We start from the raw sequence: 19,641 nt of genomic DNA, 5'->3' as shown, positions 1-19,641 counted from the left end.
ATCCTTTTATCCAATAAGATACTCCAATAAGCATCTTCGTTCTCCTTAAACATCTCTCAATTCAAACCCAACCACCTTTGCCCAATTTGAATCCAATTTAATTAGTATTTAGGTTTGAATTGGGGAGTTCGAAGGAGAAAGAGGGGGCTCTATTGATAAGAGGAAAAGAAAGAGTGGAAGGAGGATCTTATTGGGTAAAACGGTAGAACAAATTTAAATTGGGAAGTAGAAAAACAATGGTGTAGATTTAATAATTTTGATAAATCTAGTAGTGGAAAAAATTTCCCCAAAGAAAAAATACAGTTCGCTAGAAAAAGACCTTGTTATCATTGGCGCACATGTTAAAATTCCATATTGACACAAAAACAAAAATAAACCCAAGTTAATACAAGTAATTTTAACTTCAATCCAGGATGAAGATTAATTTCCTTCATTACGTACTAAATAGCTAAAATAAGGTAATGAATCCTCACTGCAGGAATTAGGTAGGGAGACCTTAGTTCAAGTAACGAAAATTCTTATAGCCTTCCCATTTTCATGTGACCTATATGGAGCCAATAGAGCCTAACTAAGGCATGATAAATAACGAAAATTTCAAATTTAAATACAAAAATATGTTATGCAATCACAGCTCATCTTAAAATATTGCTTCACTATATACACAAACCAATATCAGAAGCATCCAAGTTATTTTTCTGTCGTAAACAAAATACGGTCAAACAATTAAAAATTCAGAAACTGTAGAATAAATCAAATGCCTGCCCGTTCATTTCTGAACCTCCTTATGAACCAACTCTTCCTCGTTCATCAACATGAACAAAACATTCGTATACAAAATCAACCAATAAATATTCTTTTGCTTGCTCATAAGACTGGAGTATGCATGTTACAATAACTCCAGCAAAATTGAAATTACATTACGAGCAGCCTCACCTTCAATTTTTAAACCTAATACTGCGACTGACATTGGCGTTGACTCCAGATGCCTCTCCTCCGTATGGCCCTGTAGGCTTCCTAATGTCGCGCACCTGCCCTTTGCGTCGAGTAACTGCCTTTTGATGCTTAATCTAAAATACAACAATGAAAAGAACATAATTATATCGAACTTTCAAAAGTATCATAACTGAATGGCCAGTTTATTATAAGTTCCATATAGTAATGTTTACCTTGTATTTCTTTCGGGGATTTTTGGTAAGTTTCTTCCTATTTCGAGTAAGCCCTCTATTTTTCTCCATTTGGTATGTAATCTGCCTTTTATCTTCTTCTCCAATTTCCAATGGTGATGGGTTTGGAACTGCTGGAGTTCTGCAGAGATGAAAATAAACAAAAGGCAAGAGACATTTACACTTTGATCAAGCCGAAGATCTTCTTTTCTTTTTTCAATCAATTCTCATATCAGAACACAGCAATTGAAACATACCTGCCATATAGTTGTGCTTTGGCTATGAGTTTGTTGGCCCGTCGTTTCTTTACTTGTGTATAGAATTCGTCTTCAGATTCTGGTTCATCTCCATCTTCTTCTTGCATAGTAGCATCAGCCGCCATGGTTTCTTTAATATCATCTGCTTCGTCCTCCATATAATCATCTCCATCGCCTAGAGATTTGGTTCCAGCTCTAGCCATTACACGGAGTTCATGTTTTCTACGCCTCTCCCCAATATCATCCCTCTTAGGCAAGTCCTCGTCACCAGAAATAAGCTTGAAAAGAAGTAATTTCAAATATTGTGTCAATAGCGAAAGCTATCAAAGCAAGGCAAGAAAGCATGAAATGGGGATAAAATAATAAGAGAATACGATGCAGTAGATAAATAGAAAATTGTATCTTTAATAAAATAACCCATCATGATCGTATTAAAAAGCAACGCTGAAAATATGAGTTCCAATATAGGGCTTACGAAAATGCCAAACTTATCCTCCAATGTGCACGTTAATTCATGTAAAATTTTGCTGGATATATAATTATAAACATTTTAAGAAATGAGAAAGCAAAAAATATATCTTTTAATGCAATTTTACAAAGGCTAAAATACCACTTTAGCCTATAAAGTGAGACTCACTAACCAAAAAGGACTAACAAAGTGACGCTGGTGGCAGTAACACCTATAAATTTACACACTTAACCGTTTACACATACTCCGGTCACCGGAGTTTCGATTTGAGCGGGAAAATTATGGATTTTTGCATATATATCCCTCGTATCTCTCATGTTTATAGATTTGCCCTCCAAAATTCAAAATATTTACAAAAAATCATCTCTGCCTATCATCTCCTTCATTCTCCTCTCCCCTCTCTCACGTCCTCTCCACTTTCCTCCTTCCAAAAATTACTCACTCTCACCTTTCCTCCTTTCCAATGTCCTCACCCCCTCCTCCTCCTCCCCCTCCCCCTCCTCCATCCATGTTCCTCTTCCCAACCTCTCTATTCTCTCATGATCCCATCTCAGTGTTCTCCCCTTCCCTCCTATCCTTTCCTCTCTCATCTCCCCTCAAATATTAATTAAAAGTGGAGAAGGCAGTGGAGAAAGGGGAGGAGAGAAGGGAGGAGGGAAATGAGGGGAGTGAGAGAGAGGTTGAGAAGAAAGAGAGAGCTTGGGTTTATATGTAAATATTTTGATTCAGATGATAAATCTGCAAGTGAGAGATTTGAGGGGTATATGTGCAAAAATCCATAAATTTCCGCTCAAAGCAAAACTCCAGCGACTAGAGTAGGTGTAAGTGGTTAGCTGTGTTAATTTATAGGTATTATTGCCGGCCTTACTTTTTAGGCCTTATTGGTTAGAGTGTGTCACTTATAGGCTAAAGTGGTATTTTAGCCATTTTACAAATCCAGAATTCCTCAAATCATGGAACTTAATAATTAAAAATTACTATCACCACAAGAAACTTGAAGTTCATGATTCTTCCAGTCTTGTCTGTTCTCAACTACTTCCCCTGCACCTCAGTATTTGAATTTAAAAAGCAACTACTAGATAGGAAAGCTCGCTATTAAACAAACTACATGTTACAGTTGTTATAACTAGGGTCGTAGGGTTCATAAATTAGATGCCAAGGGTTAGGAGTATATGCAGTTGTAGAATATAAAACAACATACATCTAAAATATGAAACTCACAAAATTGCTCTTAAATATTTTCTTTAAAATATAATGTTATTTCCAACCTCTTTGAATATACCAAATTATGGAAACCATCAGGTAGTGGCTTTGGCTCCTAAGTTCTAGTGGATTTGAGACATTCAGTTGAATGCATGGTTACTGTTAACTTCTATATTCTACTTAAAACTATCTTAGTTCTGCTTGAACTTCTTATAAATGATGCTACCAGTACCAGCCTGATCCTCAACTCACGTGTAATTTGTAATTATGTGATCTCTAACAGGCACCATTTTCGCCAAAATTGTCAGCAGAAGATGAGTATTAACCAGCACATAGTAAAATACTAAAACCTATAATAACATTCAACAGCATTAGTTAATGACATAGCATATTGCCACAATGAGCACACAAGCTGAATCAGGTTAACCTTTACCAAACTGCTAATAACCACGATAGGGTTTTAAACCACCTGGAATCTGATATCTCAAATTCTCTAAATCTGCCATCATAAAGGTTTTATTTCTTGTTGGCAGTCTAATGTAATGACAGATGAGAAAATATTGCACAGCATAGGACTACATCCTTAAAAAAAGGGTTTAATCCCTACATGCCGTCTATACTATTTATTTCTATCTGCTTACCCCCTGAATTATTTTTTGTTTCACATTGCCTCTAAACTATAAAATTAGTCTCTGCTTAACCCCATCAACTATTTTCAGTCCAACCTTAACCCCTGAAGTATCACTGTCCTCATAACCCCAAAGCTATAAACAAAAAGTGGTAACTGAGTAAGTGATAGTTCTGAAGGTAAGCAGGAAAGAATTTAATAGTTTAAGGGGCAACGTGGAACCAAAAATAGTTCAGACGGTAAACAGGGGACAAATTCAATAGTTTAGAGGACATGTAGGGACTAACAATTGCTCAGGAGGGTAAGCAAGAACAATTTTCAATAGTGTCAGGGGCAAGGAGCGTCTGAAGCCTAAGAAAATAAACTTCAATCCACTGCCTAAAACACCTATTTCAACTGAAAACACGTCTAGTCAAGCTACTGTGAAAATATAGATCATATAGTATACCACCAATAATCACGATGGTATCACATGAAATGTAGTAATCATACCATTTGTCAAGAAGGCATTATGTGCATATTATGATTTATGGGTACTATTTGAGCATGAATGGCACATCAACTATGACCGGTTAACCTTTGCTACAGTGATACTTTGCCAGCACCAAATGGCTACACATGTCCTATTATTCCAAAGCTTAAAGATTACTAAAGATTTTCCATGAGTAAATTTAGATAACAAGATTGGTGAACCAAGCCTAAAACCTTTGCCCGGTAAAGAGAGCACATGACTGTTAAGAGCTGAAAACTTCACTAAGGTTAAAGCTTTTTATCATGTGTCAACATAAAGCATATTGTGCCTCCAAAACAGTTCAGGTAATAATTATCTTCAGTTAAATTATTTTTCCTGTAATCATTTTCAACACTGTACATACACCAGAGCTATCATTACATACGAACAGAAATCAGGAAACTCCAAACAGTGAGAAACAAAAACTGCATCTAGTTATCAGTCACTATTTCCTAGAAAAGTGCAAGTTCCAAAAGCAAAACCACGTCTTAAAAAAATTAAATAAATAAATAAACTTCAATGTAGCTATTGGATACAATATGACAGACAATACCTTGAGCTTCTTTGCTTTGGTTGAGACTAGTTTAGAGGGCAACAAACTTGTCTTAGAATTATTGTCATGATGTCCTTTTGCACTTAGCTGCACTTCATCATCATAATCATCCAGTGTTTCAAGACGTCTGTCAGAATTCAACAAACAACGGGCATTAGAAAGTAGACAAGGGCTAACAGGACATTGTTGTTATGATAATTACAAGAAAGAATGCACACTTTATAAATAATAAAAATTCTGATAATGAAAGATACATACTGATTAGCTGGCTTCCAAACATGATTTTGTGTTGCTTCAGGATTCAAATTTGAAGAATTATATATTCCCTTCTGCTTCAATTTGGCTTCAAGGTTTGCTCTAATTTTCAGCATTTCCATACTCTGTAAATCCACCTGAGAATTTCAATTCATTCAGAAATTTTTTTAACTTGTTCTTCAATTCTACAATAAAGCAAGGAAGCATTCAAAACCGTCTCTTCTCTACGATGTTTAACCTGTATATTTTTACTGGCATTTTTACCATCAAAATCCTTTGAGACACCCTTTATCGATTGGGTTGTTTCACTCAGCTGCAGAAATAACAATAATTAGGAACATTCTAACTGTTGATGACTATGGAAATAAATCTGAGATTAAATAGAATACATCTGCTGTTTCGGATGGTCTTGCTGATGCATTTGTCATGTTTGGTTCAGAATCCATTGGTACACTTTGTTGAGCAAGAATAATGCCGGCATCCATGGTAAGATTCACAATATCTTCAATTTGGGAAGGAAGATCAATCTGCTCCATCTGCAAGAAAAATATGTAATAGAAAGTTTATATTGATGTGATACCTAACTCAAATACATCTCTCTGTAGAAAAATAGAAAGTCGATAAAACTGCAAGATTAGAAAACCCTCATGAGAAAATATCATGTGAGAGAGTGAGAGAATTTAAAAACTAAGAACTTTGAAAGTATGTGTACATATATATATGCATATACACGTGTGCGTGCATACCTTTTCCAGCAAGTTCTTTATCTCCACGAGACGAGCTATTACTGGATGATCACGTACTGAATGCCCTTCAGACTTAAGAAGAAGATAGAAGCCAATTGCTTGGCAAAAAGTCAGCAGCAGAATCTGTTTCACCTCCAAATACTTCATTAAACCTCCAGTTGTATCTTTTTTCTCTTTTGACACCTTCAATATTCATGAAGCTGTATTAGGATGTTCAATAGCAGGAAGCTTATATCCAGTATACTAGACATACATAAATTGCTCAAATGAAAATAACATAATATTCTCTATCAATCTGTAATCGACCATGATACAGATATGAATCAGCCACGATACGATCTTTTGAATACTTAAAACATGTGAATCGATTTTCAGCCACTATTCTGCTTTATTTTCAATTAATGGATAGCTAGCTAATTGATTCAGAACACTCGTGCGCGAATAGGTAATAAGGAATGGGGAATGAATCAGCCCTTTGTTCAATTACTTTATGTTGATATCTCAATTTTGCTCAACTCCTTATTTGTTGAACATGAGGTACCTTGTCCAGCCCTGGTAATGGTTTTTCAAAGTTCTGGTGCAACATTCTTTTGTTTTACTGGGGAATTTTGCGAAGTTGCTTGACGTCTAAAGGTTGAAACTATATAAGCGTTGAAGTTAATGCAAGCTATATCAAACTCGATAGTTCTGAAATACGGTAGTTCGTATAAATTTTATAATTTCTTGAAAGCTTTGGATTATTAATTTATTCTCTTGTATGCATCAGTTTAAAGCTTTTGAATGATCAGTCACTTCGTTTGATCGAAATTATCTTTTATTCGATTGTTTTTTTTTTTTTTTTTTTAGTTTTTTTTTTTTTTTTTTTTGTAGACTGACATTTTAGTTTATAATTGGTGGTGATTGCAATTTAGATTTAGACTCTAGAGTCAACAGGAACCCTAAGGCTTGATTTGGTAGGGGTTTAAGCAGGGAAGGGAATGCGGGATTAGGTTGCTATGAGGCGGTGGGAAGAGAGTCTCTTTTAGGGTTCTTGTTTGGTTGAAGGGGGAGTGAAGGAATATATATCACTTTCTATTGTTTGGTTGAGGGGATCAGAAGGAGAGGTGAGTTGATGAATAAGTTGAAGTACAATAATACCCTTTTCATTAGGGATTTTTTAAAAGAAAAGAACTAGTAAAAATTTATGTTCTATGTTGAAAATTTTCACCTTTTGGACAGCCGTTAGTTCTAATAGCTTGAGTTCAAATTGCCTTTCCTAAATTAAGTTAATTAGTTAGCAACACTTTATTATTTTGAAGTCTTAGGCCTACGCGTGTTTGACGTTATTATGATAGTGTTCTCATCATTTACCTGAAGGTGTTATTTCAATATAGTCCCTCAAATCTTCAATATTTCAAAATTAGTCCCTCAAACCATGGAACTTGCTATTAGATCCCTCAAATCATTACATTGCTTGCAATTAGGTTCCTCTGTTCATGTTAATGTCTATTTAGTTAACTGAGCTTGAGTTAGGCCTTAACTTCACATGGGTAATCACTACAATGCCCTTAGGTTAAATTCGCACCACCACCACCACCACCACCACAAAAAAAAATCCCTATTTCTATCATCTGCTCTCTTTCATCGCAATAGGAAAGTGCAAGAAATTGATTTCCTAAATTTTCCCCTTGCCTCCATGACCACAACTTAGATTGCAAAACACACTAACAGATACAATGACATCCATCACTATTAGCTTCATTCACTAATGTACTTGAACCCGCAAACATCATTAAAGAGCTTAAACTCTTCTCAATGAGATTAATCGACTTTAGAGATGGATGACGTTTTGGATGAAGGTTTCTTGGGGATTTTATAGGGTTGAGATGGGAAAAAGCACTGAAAATGGGTTAGGGTAAAGAGAGAGCCATTGGACAAGAATGGTTTTAACAGATTCTGGTCTTGTTTAGTTTAAAGGATCTAAATGGGTTGGGTTCTAAACGGGTCCGGCTTTATAAGGTTGGAAACTTAAGGGTATAACAGGAAACACACCACTAAAAGTTAGATTTAAAGGAATATATTTTAGATCTAACTGTTGTTAACCAGCGGAACCTAATGGAAAGCAATGTGATGATTTGATGGACCAAATAGCAATTTCCATGATTTGAGGGACTAATTTGGAAATAATGAAGATTTGACAGACTAAGACCAAAATAACCCCACTTAAAAATATATAATTTTTAATGTATGATAATTAATCCAAAAAAGAGGAATAAAGCTTTTTATAGGGTGGGTAATTTCAGAATTATGAAAACCTTTTGAGGATATGAAAATCATGAGACAACTTTTTTCTCCATTCCCTGTCAGTATTTACTGAACATTGCTCGTTTCAATCTTCTTTTCTCTTTCTCTCAACACTCCCAACCACACCCCCACCCCCACCCCCACCCAAAAAAAAAAAAAGACGCAACTCTACTCCCCTTTCTAAACCCCCCTAACAAATGTGAATTCTCATTTTATTCATCCCCTTTGTTTCTCATCCTCATACCAAACAAGGGGAGATGAGGTGAGATAAGGTGCTCAATGAGGTGCAAGGAAGGACATACATTTTGTGCTTCTTATTTGGTTGGAGGGGAGTGAGGGGAGGTCCATGTTTTTTTTTTCTTGTTCGGTTAAGCGGATGGGAAGGGGAGGTGAGGTGTTAGAGTTAGTTAAAGTACAATGATATCCTTTCTTTTTGTGAGAGAAATATAGGGTTTGATAAGGTAGACAATTGGATAACTATGAAAAATTAGTGAGGGTATAAAAGTCGTAGAATAAATCTCTCCTCTTCTCGTGTTTCCCTCCAAATTGGAAGGATGTTTCTCCCTTTACACTTAATTCTCTAGTCATTTTGCACTTTCTCCCACTACACTCCCACACCAACACCCCCCACCCCAAAAAAACCCACCAAGAGGATTTTTTTGTTTTTTTTCCCTCACCTCACCCCCCATCCTCCCCTACCAAATCAAGCCTAAGTACAACAGAACCCTGGAAAGTTCTAAGGTGATGAGTTCTAGTTATAATGCTTGGAGTTATTTATTTTAGACAATTTTGATAGTTGTCACGCAATTTTAGCTTGAACTATAGATGGATAGGGAGGAAAAAATAACCGAGGACATAAATCTATACGTGTATATTTCATTGATTTATAAAGATTAGAAATAGGCCTAGATATGTTTCGCATTCCCAAAATAAAATTAATTTTTTTCGACAGTGCCACTGAATAATTTGTTTATAAGAGTCATCATAATACATACTTATATACAGATAATTAATTATCAATTGTCTTTTCATTTTGTTAGATGAACTATCATGAGATAGCAAGAGATAACACATGAAGTTCTATCAAACAAATGTGACTATAGTGGCTTCAACAGTAGCCTATCCCTTGGTAGTTCATCTAGCTAAATGAGCTGTCACCTCATATCTATTTCTTCTCATATACATATATAACAAGTAATGTAGGCTAAATATCAGAACAACCACACCCCCCCCCAAAAAAAAAAATGGACGATTATTGGATAATCCCTATAACTTTGAAAATATCAAAAACCTCCTATAAGTTTAGGGATTATCAGAAAACCCCCATTAACTTTGAGATTTTATCTTAAAACCACACTCTTTTCAGAGGTTCTCTGATAAAACCTCAAAGTAACAGGTTTTTCTAATAAAATATTAAGTCAAAGGGGGTTTTCTAATAATCCCTATACTTAAGGGGGTTTTCTAACATTTTAAAAGTTATTGGGGGATTTCTGATATCTTGAAAGTTATGAGGCTGATAATCATCCAAATTTAAAAGGGTTTTCTGATTTTTAGCCAATAATACACACACACACAAATACAGAGAGAGAGAGAGAGAGAGAGAGAATGGCATTCATCTTAAAAGTAAATGAATTCATGTTCAAGGAAATCATAAAACAAGTACCTCAGATAAAAGTGATTTGACTTGTTTAAGCTGATTGAGCGCCTTGTCCAATTCCGTGAGCAAGCCAACCAATTCCGGAGCAGAACTGCAACAAGCAATCATTCCGGTGAAAAATGTAACAATAATAAATATCATTCAAAAGCAAAGTATGCCCATAAAAGACAAACAATTCAGATGAGTGTTTGGATCAAAACAAGAAATGATCATATATTAGTACAACCAGAAAGTGAGAATGCTCAACATATATGTCCATTATTCTAAGAAACAAGGTTTTAAATATTGAATATCGAGGAAATATCGAATGGCCAAAATTCATATTGGATTATAGATATCGGGAAAATATTAGGGATATTTGGCAAATATTGGAATGCCATAACAAATGTTTGCATGTATAGTATAATAAACTAAAATGTAATCCCAACATACTAATTAAAATCTAAGCATACAAAATGTAAATAATATATGTTTAGGATCATTAATTAATCTCGTAAAACAAATAAAAGTACAAATCAACATTGTAACACTGTCTGATTTTTTTGCCAAAACGTCATTTGATATAATGGGAAAATCATTATATCTCACCCAAAAATTGCCAAATGCGGTATATTCTTTTGCCACAAGCCATATAAAAGGATATATTGGGCAACGTATCAGCTAATATATCAGCAATATCTGTGATATATCGCCTAAAATAACCAAAAAACAGTACATTACATTTAGAAACCATATCGGTCACGACAAGCCCTATAAAAAAGTATATCAAGCGATATATCGAGCTATATCGGGATATTTAAAACAATGCTAAGAAATTATTTTAAACTTTGAACTAATCCAGAAGCCTTCTTAAACCACCCACATATGTTGCTTCTTCACACCATATGTTGCTTCTTAATTGCGAATATACCCATATACTATCACCCAATTGCTAATATACCCCATGTAGTTCCATTTGGGCGGATAGACCCCCTGGAGGTCCGAACTCCGTGATCATATTGTGTGTTTGAATGTGCTTTGGCGTTTATTCTTATTTGTGCTCATTGCCCAATTGCCATTGTCTCATTATTTATATGATCCACTATCTAGTTCTTATTGTTTACCCATTGTGTTAGTTTTCATATCCTTGCATATATCATATTGTATATCTCTTTGGTAGGATACCCCCCCCCCCCCCAAAAAAAATGAACTTTTTCAACTCTTTTACAAGTGAAAATTTTTTAACAATTGGGGGTATATTATCATCAAAGGAAAATATATAACTAATAGGGGTCTATCAGCCTCCTCTAAACTATTTTCACTCTTTTTAGAGCCAAATAATCCCCTCAAGGGGTCTATTAATAAATGGGCAATAGTACATGGGGTCTACTCACAATTATCAAAGTCAGCACTTTGACCAAGAAGAACAAGATTACACAATTTCATGACAAAATAAGTAACTACAATATCGCGACCCATGGATCCTTATGATAGATAAAAATGCACAGTTCTCTTAAAGATCAAAATGAAATTGCTTCTTTAAGAAACCTTGTCTGAAACATCTAATACGATGACAGGAAGATGGATCAAAACACCTATGGAAGAATTTGCTACATAGCTTCTTCGTTTCTTTTTTTTTCGTCACTTCTGACCACTAACGGCTAACATGAGCATAAACAGTACAAAAGATTAAAAATTCTTCATTTTCATGATCCATTTGCACAATCAAGATTATTGAAGCATGTTTTCATTTCATATTTTACCCATACTGCTTACTGTTACCACGTTGATCACTGACATGTTTATCAATGAATGTGCACCTTTATTTCTTGAGATTCGATTTTGATGCTGATGCAGTAGCAACTATAAGGAAAAATAATTACAGGAGGAAAAGGAGAGACAAAGAGATGAAACCAGGATTCTGATTTTAATCGGTGGTATGCAGCAGTAGCAGCCATAAAAAGGATCTGGATTATGGGCCATGGTCAAAAATCATCAGAACAAAATATTCTCAACTCACGACTTCCTAACCAGGAAGACTTTACTAGCATGTTTCACAATGTAACAGACTAACATCCAAATATGAATTTGTGATTGATAAACATCCAATAAAAGAATCTAATTTGTTTATTCCTAACATCCAAATATGAATTTGTGATTGGCTAACATCCAAATATCTAATTTGTTTATTTCCTTGAGGCTTAAGCCCATTGCAGCCTGAAGGACATGAGCGGTCACAGAGGCTTCTGTGGATGGCTAGCTTTTCCCGTAAGATTTTAAATTCATTAGTCAGGTCCAGTGTAAGCACTATAGTTCCAGTAATGAGTTACTAAGGTCTAATGACCTGTGTAATCCATATCAAGTTATTCAGTAAAAACGAGCAAAAAGGCCATATAAGAAAGAACTTGAAGCAATAGCGCACATGCACACACATGCACGCACGTGCACAAAAAAATTTGCTCAGCTGAAGGGGTCATGTAGGACACAAACATTCCGCGTTTGTCTAACACCTCCAGTCCATCAAGAATTGGCATAAAAGACATGAATAGTAACGTTCAGGAGATAACCCACAGGATGTCATACCTATACACCACCTCCATTTGCTCCTCTTTTGATAAGCAAGTAAGATCCTTTCTCACTTTCTCATAACTGTCAAAGGGATTGTCTACAAGTGAAGCATCAACATTATTTTTCAGGGAAGTTTTATTTCCAGCAAAAGCACCCTGTAAAAAGGTATATCACTTTCAGGAAGCCAAAACTAAGGAAGAAAAAGTAATGCCTACATTTCTTAATATGAAACTAATATTCTATGAGTTTACATAGAGATTTACAATTTCAAATCGTGATGTAACAAATATACTTCTCTAAACAAAGAAAGCAGATCATGAGAAGGTATCTGTGCAGTAATGGCTATCCGCTCAAAGTTGCAACTTCTTAACAAAAGCCATCCATCCAAATTATAAGACACAAACTCCCCATAAATTCATGTAGCAATTAATATCCAATTTGCACACTTGATGGATATCAGAAAAAATGTCAAAAAGTTCAAGATGAAACACAAGGGTATTAGTTATTACCTTGAAGGCCTTTTCTTGCCCATCTGAATCACTATCAACTTCGTTGTCATCTTCCAGGCCAAAATCTTCCATGGCAAAAGAGTGTGCCTTCTCTCTTTGTATCTTCACTACCTCATTCTCCTCTTCCTTGAGGAGGTCCTCATCACTTGATTGATGCTTTTGGTTGAAAAAAAAAGTAGAAAGTGGTAGAAATTAGGGTTGATTCAAGTTCCAACACAAATTACTTATTCTAAGAACATATAAAGGTTTAGTTGCGTGGAAGTAAGGGAATTTCATACCTCAACATCAACATTGTCAGCATTATAATATCTGTCCTTCTTTCTACCCCATGGGACCTTTTTTCCTTCATCTTCATCTTCATTGTCATCATCATTCATGTCATCGTCAACTCCGCCAAACTTCTGCTTGAGATATTTCGCCTGTCTCGCAACTGAATAAATTTCTTTATCAGATACTTCAAATAACTTATTTTCAATATAGAACACTTCTAATATTTTCACATGAAAAAAAATTAGACAACCATAATTAAAATTAATCCAAGAGAGCTCATCTATAAACATGCAAACTAACTCTAGTATAATATCGTATAGTACTTTACTTCTTTATTATTGAATATAAGAAAAAGCTACAAAGATGCAACAAGTAAATCACAACAAATCCAGTGCTCGTAAACAGTATATAACAATGAATCTTGAACAAAGAATATCCCGTTTCTGTTTTAAAATAAATAAAGCAATACAGAAGGCTAAGTTTATAGTATATCAACCACCAAAGAATATTTCAAAATTAGTTCCATCACAATAAAGCAAATCTATAGATATGATTTTTGTTTTTAGGGAAGCATGAACGGGAGATCCCTAATTTAGCAGCACATAATAATCACAATAGTAGTAGTCATGCTAATAACAATAACACTAACAGCAAAGAAATATAACTTGGCAATGTCTCGCTGTTTGTAACTCTGTTGAATGTGATCTACTTGAAAAGAGACACAAATTAAGTGAACTATGATCGTATTAAAAAAATCCAAAGTTATAAAAAGGAAACAAACATAAGAAAACACTATAATCTCCAATAACCAATTCAACTTACTCTTTGCAGCAAAACCCTTAAGTGGAACTTCTTCATCAACACCATCGTCGTCATCTTCTTCATCACCATCATCCTCGCTTTTGCTATTCTGACTGTCCTCATCATGACCCTAAACACCAATCACATTATATGACAACAAATAATTCAACACCTAAGTACCCATAAAAAATTGAAACATATATGCACAAAATTTAACGGTAGACCTAAGCACAATTCTCTCAATGTAAGACAACTGTAACTGTTACCTCAAGATCAAACACCGATTGCTCCATTTCTTCGTCCGAATCAGCTGCGCCAATAATTACAACCAAACAGCGCAAATATTAGCAAGATTTCACACTAGGGTTGCATAAAAATCACAACTTTATTAACACTCACCAGCATCCCCATTGATACTGAGAGGAACCATATCCCGCTGCTTATGAACTGCAAGCACGAATCCAGAAAGACTATTAGAAACTTAACCAAATTAAGAATGTGAGAAGATTCGATTCAACTAATGCTCACAAGCGTCGACTTCGTCATCGATGTCTTCTTCTCTAAAGACGTAATCTTCGTTCTCAACTACAGCGGATTTCTTGCCTGAGGGTTTCCTGGGTCTCTTCGATCCTTTCCCCATTGCTCCAAAACAAAACACCGAGAAAAAGATGAACCTTCAGCCCAAAAATATCTTTAATAACGGAAAAGACTGAGGTTTTTGTATACTAACTACCTGTGCTTTACTTCTGTGACTAAGAGAAGCGACGGAAAAAGATTTAGGTATCGGAGGACGGCGGGGGGGAGAGAGAGAGAGAGAGGGAGAGAGGGAAATTCGCGCGAGGTCACTGATATGGCCTTTTGATTTTTTAGGGCAAAGATCGGCGGATGATATCGTTAATGGACAATTGTAATCGGGATCCGACCCGTACCCACACCATGCCCGTTAGGAAGTTCAGGAAGGTTTTGATGTGCGTGAGTCAGCCCGCTTAAGTCGAATATATTTTGTAGTTATTAGTTTCAATAAATGTTTTAATATAAACTTTGGTTTCTCAGGAATAAAAAATAAAAAAAACATTAACGTAGCTAGAAGCATGTAATTTTATATATTAAAGAATTCATCCACTATAAAAAAATGCGTAGTTTGTTTTTTGAGTTAAAAATAGGACTACATGCTCTATTCAGAATTGTGTATTTACATATTATTAATTGGCAGTTATTTATTAAATTAGTACTATAGAACACATTTAAATTTGATTTCAATCCCGTGAATTTATGCTCAATATTACTTATTGTACTAACATCATTGTAATTTTAACTTTTTCAGTTTTGATTTACTTGCTACCATCAAAGTTTATTCCATTTTTAACTTTGCTATCTTGAAGCTTTTTCCCTCTCTCCCAAAACATACCCTAATACTTACCTAATTTTTAAATTTTTTTACCACAAAGTTTTTTCGCCCTAAAAACACTAATATTTCAATAAAACTTAAGGCTAGCATCCTAAACTTCAAAGTTTTTTAACTGTAATATACCAAAATTTAATAAAATTTTAACAACAAAAACATAATTTTAACAAAAAAATGAAGTTTTTTTGAAATATTTAAAGTTGGAATATCATAGTAAAAAATTCCCCTAAACACCATTTAACAAAAAAAAATTAAAATTGTTTAGGTCTGTTAGAACCACAAAATGCAATGCATATAGCAAGCAACTCTAGACTTATAAATGGGGCCAAGTTCTACTGACATTACCCACTTATTTCCTAGTGATCAATATTCAATGCACGTCATTTTGCATCTTTATTTTGAGCACAACAACATAAAGCAAGTTGCTCAAGACTTTGGAATTATTTTTAGGTAATAGAACTAACTTTTAGGATTAAAACTTAAAAATTTTAACCTCTTAGGTGGCTGGTGAAAGAGCCATATAATGTCCATTAAGGGGCTATTTGGTTGGCTTAAAAAACAAGGAAATCAGTTATACGAAACCTATTTCCTATAATAGGTTCTTTTCTTATGTTTGGTTCACTTCTTAAAACTAAGAAAAGTGATGTCATGAGATGAGTTATCACAATTTTATTAGATGATGTGACTCATTTTTAAGGAAACTCATATATAACTTTTTTTAGGAAATTGATGGAAATCAACTTTTAATGGTTTTCTTATCATATTTCCTTTTCTTTGATTTTAGGAAATCAACCAAACATGCCCTAATGTCACAAGACACCTCTAAATTATTGATTTTTACTTATATTTATTACTTAAGACACTATGAGGATTAAGATAACGTAGCACTAAGCTATATAGGTATACCACTTGGATAAAATCCTCGATTCGCCACTATGTGTGGCAATGTATTATAGTTTTTGTATGAGCTGGAGATGTAGATATATTACCCTCTTATAATGGGAGAAAATGTGATATTTGACTAGTAAAATAATTTTTTTATAAGAGAAAGAAGATTGTTCATGATTATATCTTTTCTAGGAGAAAGATAAATGTGAAGTGGGTTCCAAAGACATAAGCGTAACTAACTAAATGAAGCTCAGTAGGAGATAAATGCAATAAAAATAATGCTCAGCAGGCGAATAATGTAGATAAAGGTAATGTTCTGCAATATAAAAATGTCAATTCTCAACAGGAAACTAAATTGAGAATCCAAGCCAATATAAATGCACAATAATGGAAAGAAGTGACAAAACCTGGAAACTCTGAAGTAGTTATCAATGATACTCCTTCTATGATCCCTCAAGTCAACCATATCTCCTCATTATATGTGAATGATGCAAAGAGGCAAAATGGTGAATGCAAAATAAATCTCACCTTTTATAGATAGAGATGGACCTTCAACTCAATGAGTTTAACATGTTGCAATGTGGGAGGTTTTAAAAAAACCTCTCAAACAATACTTGTCTAAAAGTCTCTTTTTTCGATTATGTGTCTTGTATCGTTATCTTAGAAACCAGAGTTAAAATGAATAAAGATTCAGCTACACTGAGGAAAATTGCTAATAACTGGGGATGGGTGCACAATGAGACTAAAGACTCTTAAGATTGTATTCATTCTTACAGTCTTTTTCATATGAATCATATAGGACGTCATTTTACATAGTCTACTAAGCAAGGAAATGGTGTTAGAATCTGTACTAAAATTAATATGGTCCTTATCAACATTGCTTGGATTATTGCTTACAATGCTAGCCAAGTGGATTTTTTATATTCCTCTTTCTCTAATCATTCACCTGGTGTTGTATCCATCTTTGAGGATCAACACAACTCTAAAAAGTCGTTCAGCTTCTTTAACATGTGGGCTAAGTATCCTAAATTTAAAAAACTATTAAAGAAAGTGCGGATAAAAAATTTCATTGGTTGATCTATGTTCAAGTTAGTACATAAACTAAAAGAACCCAATATTGAGTTTCAAGGAGTTAATAAGAAGGAATTCAGGTATATTAGTAATCAAGTTTTAAGAGATAAGTAGGAGTTAGAGACTATCCAGAATCAAATGCAAAATGACTTGTTTAATTAGACACTCATGGAGAAAGAGAAAGAGATTCCTAATAAGTTTTGGAAGCTAGCTAATATTGAAATGCCATTTTTTTAACATAAGGCAAGAATCAATTGGGCTATATAGGAAGATAGATGCAGGGCCGGTCCTGAGCATTCGGGGGCCCTAGGCAAAAATTTGTACAAAAATCCTAAAGGGGCCCTCCTTCTTACAAATGACATGTACATGTTATGGAATGATCTTACTATGAGCTCGATGAATCATGACTCGTTCATTCTTGGGATCAGGACTAAAATGTTGATAATAGTGCTCAGGGCCGGTCCTGAGCATTCGGGGGCCCTAGGCAAAAATTTGTACAAAAATCCTAAAGGGGCCCTCCTACAGTCAATATTTTCTGGCTCAAGTACTACTCGACTCTCTACAACTTCGGCAGAGTGGGCCGAGTGGCGAGTCCGATCGGGGCCAGAGCCGGCCTATACACGAAAAATAAATCCGTCTGAATCCTCTCGTGTTTCTTCCTTTCAATTAGAAACACTGAATTTGACATTGAACAGTAACAAAATTAATCGTGTTTGACAAAATTAACAACAAATATCGAAACAAAACCCAAAAAATTGAAAGGAATGGCTCACATGAAAGTTTAGAAGGATTAATTTTAGAACGTTAAAGTGCAATTTTCACTCTAAAAAAAAGGAGAAGTTGACAGAAAACAAAGGTTTTAATATTCAGAATTAAGGATTACCCACCAGCTAGCTGAACCAATCAAAATGTTCAAACTTTGACAATAGAGAATAAAAATTGATAAACTTTTAGAAAAGTACCGTCATCTTCAAGAAGCAAAGATTACCCATCAATCCAAACCCAAAAAAGATTCAAACTTTGACGGAAAAAAAAAGATCAAAACTCAAAAGCGTAAGAGACGTACGAAATTGCCAGCTCCAAGTTCGGGGCTTACCGCTACATACTCAACGTTCAGGTCGCCGGGCATTTTAAGAGATTCATTCTGTGGTCCTGTGGACTTGATTATGAAAAGCTTCCTTGAATGGGGGGCAATTCTTTGAGACTTGAATTGTGATCTGGGAAAGTGGGAATTAATTAATAAAAGATTTGACCGTTTGAGCTGTGAGTGTAAGGATGCCAGCTGATGGACGGGACTTACTTTGATTTTATTAGACTTTGATGGGCTTCTATGTAAGGATGCCAGCTATTTTTCGGGGGCCCTATTTTTTGGGGGCCCCAGGCGAACGCCTCACCTGCCTATGCTATAGGCCGGCTCTGGATAGATGTACTCATTACTTCCTTGATGTTTATGAAAAGTAGAAGATACTTTAATAAAGTTTTTGTTCTCTAAGATTCTAATGATAATAGATTAACTAAGAAAATTGTCATTATGGAGTAGATTTTAATGTTTTACAAAAGAACATACAAAAATCTAGGTGTCACTTGATTCGGTTTGGTTTATGTTTAATTCAAGAGCACCAGGATTTACTTATCCAGCTAGTCACTTAGGAAAAAAATCTGTTTTTTCAATTTTAAAATATAAGACACCAAAGCTTGATGGATATTCAACAAATATTTTCAGAAGTGTTTGGAACATCATTAGAGAGGATCTTGTTTATGCAAAGAAGGAACAAAGCTTGATGTATATTCAACAAAGATTTTCAGAAGTGTTTGGAACATCATTGGAGAGGATATTGTTTATGCAATGAAGGAATTATTTCTTAATGGGAAGTTTTTAAAATAGATTAATTCCATAACTATAACCCTCATCCCTAAAGTATTTGGTCCTAAATAGGCATCAGGCTTTAGGCCAATTTTATGTTGTAACTTTGTTTACGAAGTTATATCAATTCTCATTAGTAGGCTTCAAACTGTCTTGTGCTACCTCATCAGTGATGCACATAATGCTTTTATCAAAGGGAGAGTAATTACTAATAACATCTTATTGGCTTATGAAGTAGTTAAATATTACAACAGAAAGAATATTTCTCCTAGAGAAATGATAAATGTTAATTTAAAAAAGCCTATGACACTTTAGATTGGAATTTTCTACATGATTTGTTGTGTGGTATTGACTTTTCTTCCAAAAATATGCACTGGATCATGACTTGTGTACTACTTCCTCTTACTTCATACTCTTTAAAGGGGCTTTGCATGATTGCTTTCCTAGAAGAAGAAAAAATTTAGACAAGGAGATCATCTCTCTTATTATCTTTTAATCCTAGGTATGGAAAATCTCTTAAGATTGCTCAAGTTAACTTAAAAGAGGTATTCAAACACTATC

The 19,641-nt window shown here is 34.7% G+C and overlaps 1 protein-coding gene across 2 annotated transcripts; it reads right to left on the bottom strand.

Moving 5' to 3' along the window:
- Positions 671-18,583, bottom strand: LOC109822891 (something about silencing protein 10). 2 transcript variants are annotated; one of them, XM_020389150.1, is made up of 18 exons: positions 18,517-18,583; positions 18,313-18,433; positions 14,381-14,494; positions 14,252-14,299; positions 14,119-14,162; positions 13,874-13,982; positions 13,060-13,211; positions 12,782-12,937; positions 12,288-12,427; positions 9,732-9,816; positions 5,786-5,968; positions 5,429-5,575; positions 5,278-5,352; positions 5,043-5,176; positions 4,785-4,911; positions 1,421-1,698; positions 1,167-1,305; positions 671-1,067 (listed from the first exon to the last, which is right to left on the bottom strand). In XM_020389150.1, exons 3-18 carry the CDS (start codon positions 14,490-14,492, stop codon positions 936-938), a joined length of 2,061 nt encoding a protein of 686 aa, XP_020244739.1. In that variant the 5' UTR covers positions 14,493-14,494; positions 18,313-18,433; positions 18,517-18,583; the 3' UTR covers positions 671-935. The 2 variants fall into 2 exon arrangements, with proteins under 2 accessions (XP_020244739.1, XP_020244738.1); XM_020389149.1 differs by lacking the exons at positions 18,313-18,433; positions 18,517-18,583 and adding an exon at positions 14,586-14,652.

Source organism: Asparagus officinalis, chromosome 8 (genome assembly GCF_001876935.1).
Source record: "Asparagus officinalis chromosome 8, Aspof.V1, whole genome shotgun sequence".
In the NCBI taxonomy this organism is placed as follows: Eukaryota; Viridiplantae; Streptophyta; class Magnoliopsida; order Asparagales; family Asparagaceae; genus Asparagus; species Asparagus officinalis.
Note: the sequence above shows the minus strand (reverse complement) of the source record. Positions and strands in the feature narration are given on the sequence as shown.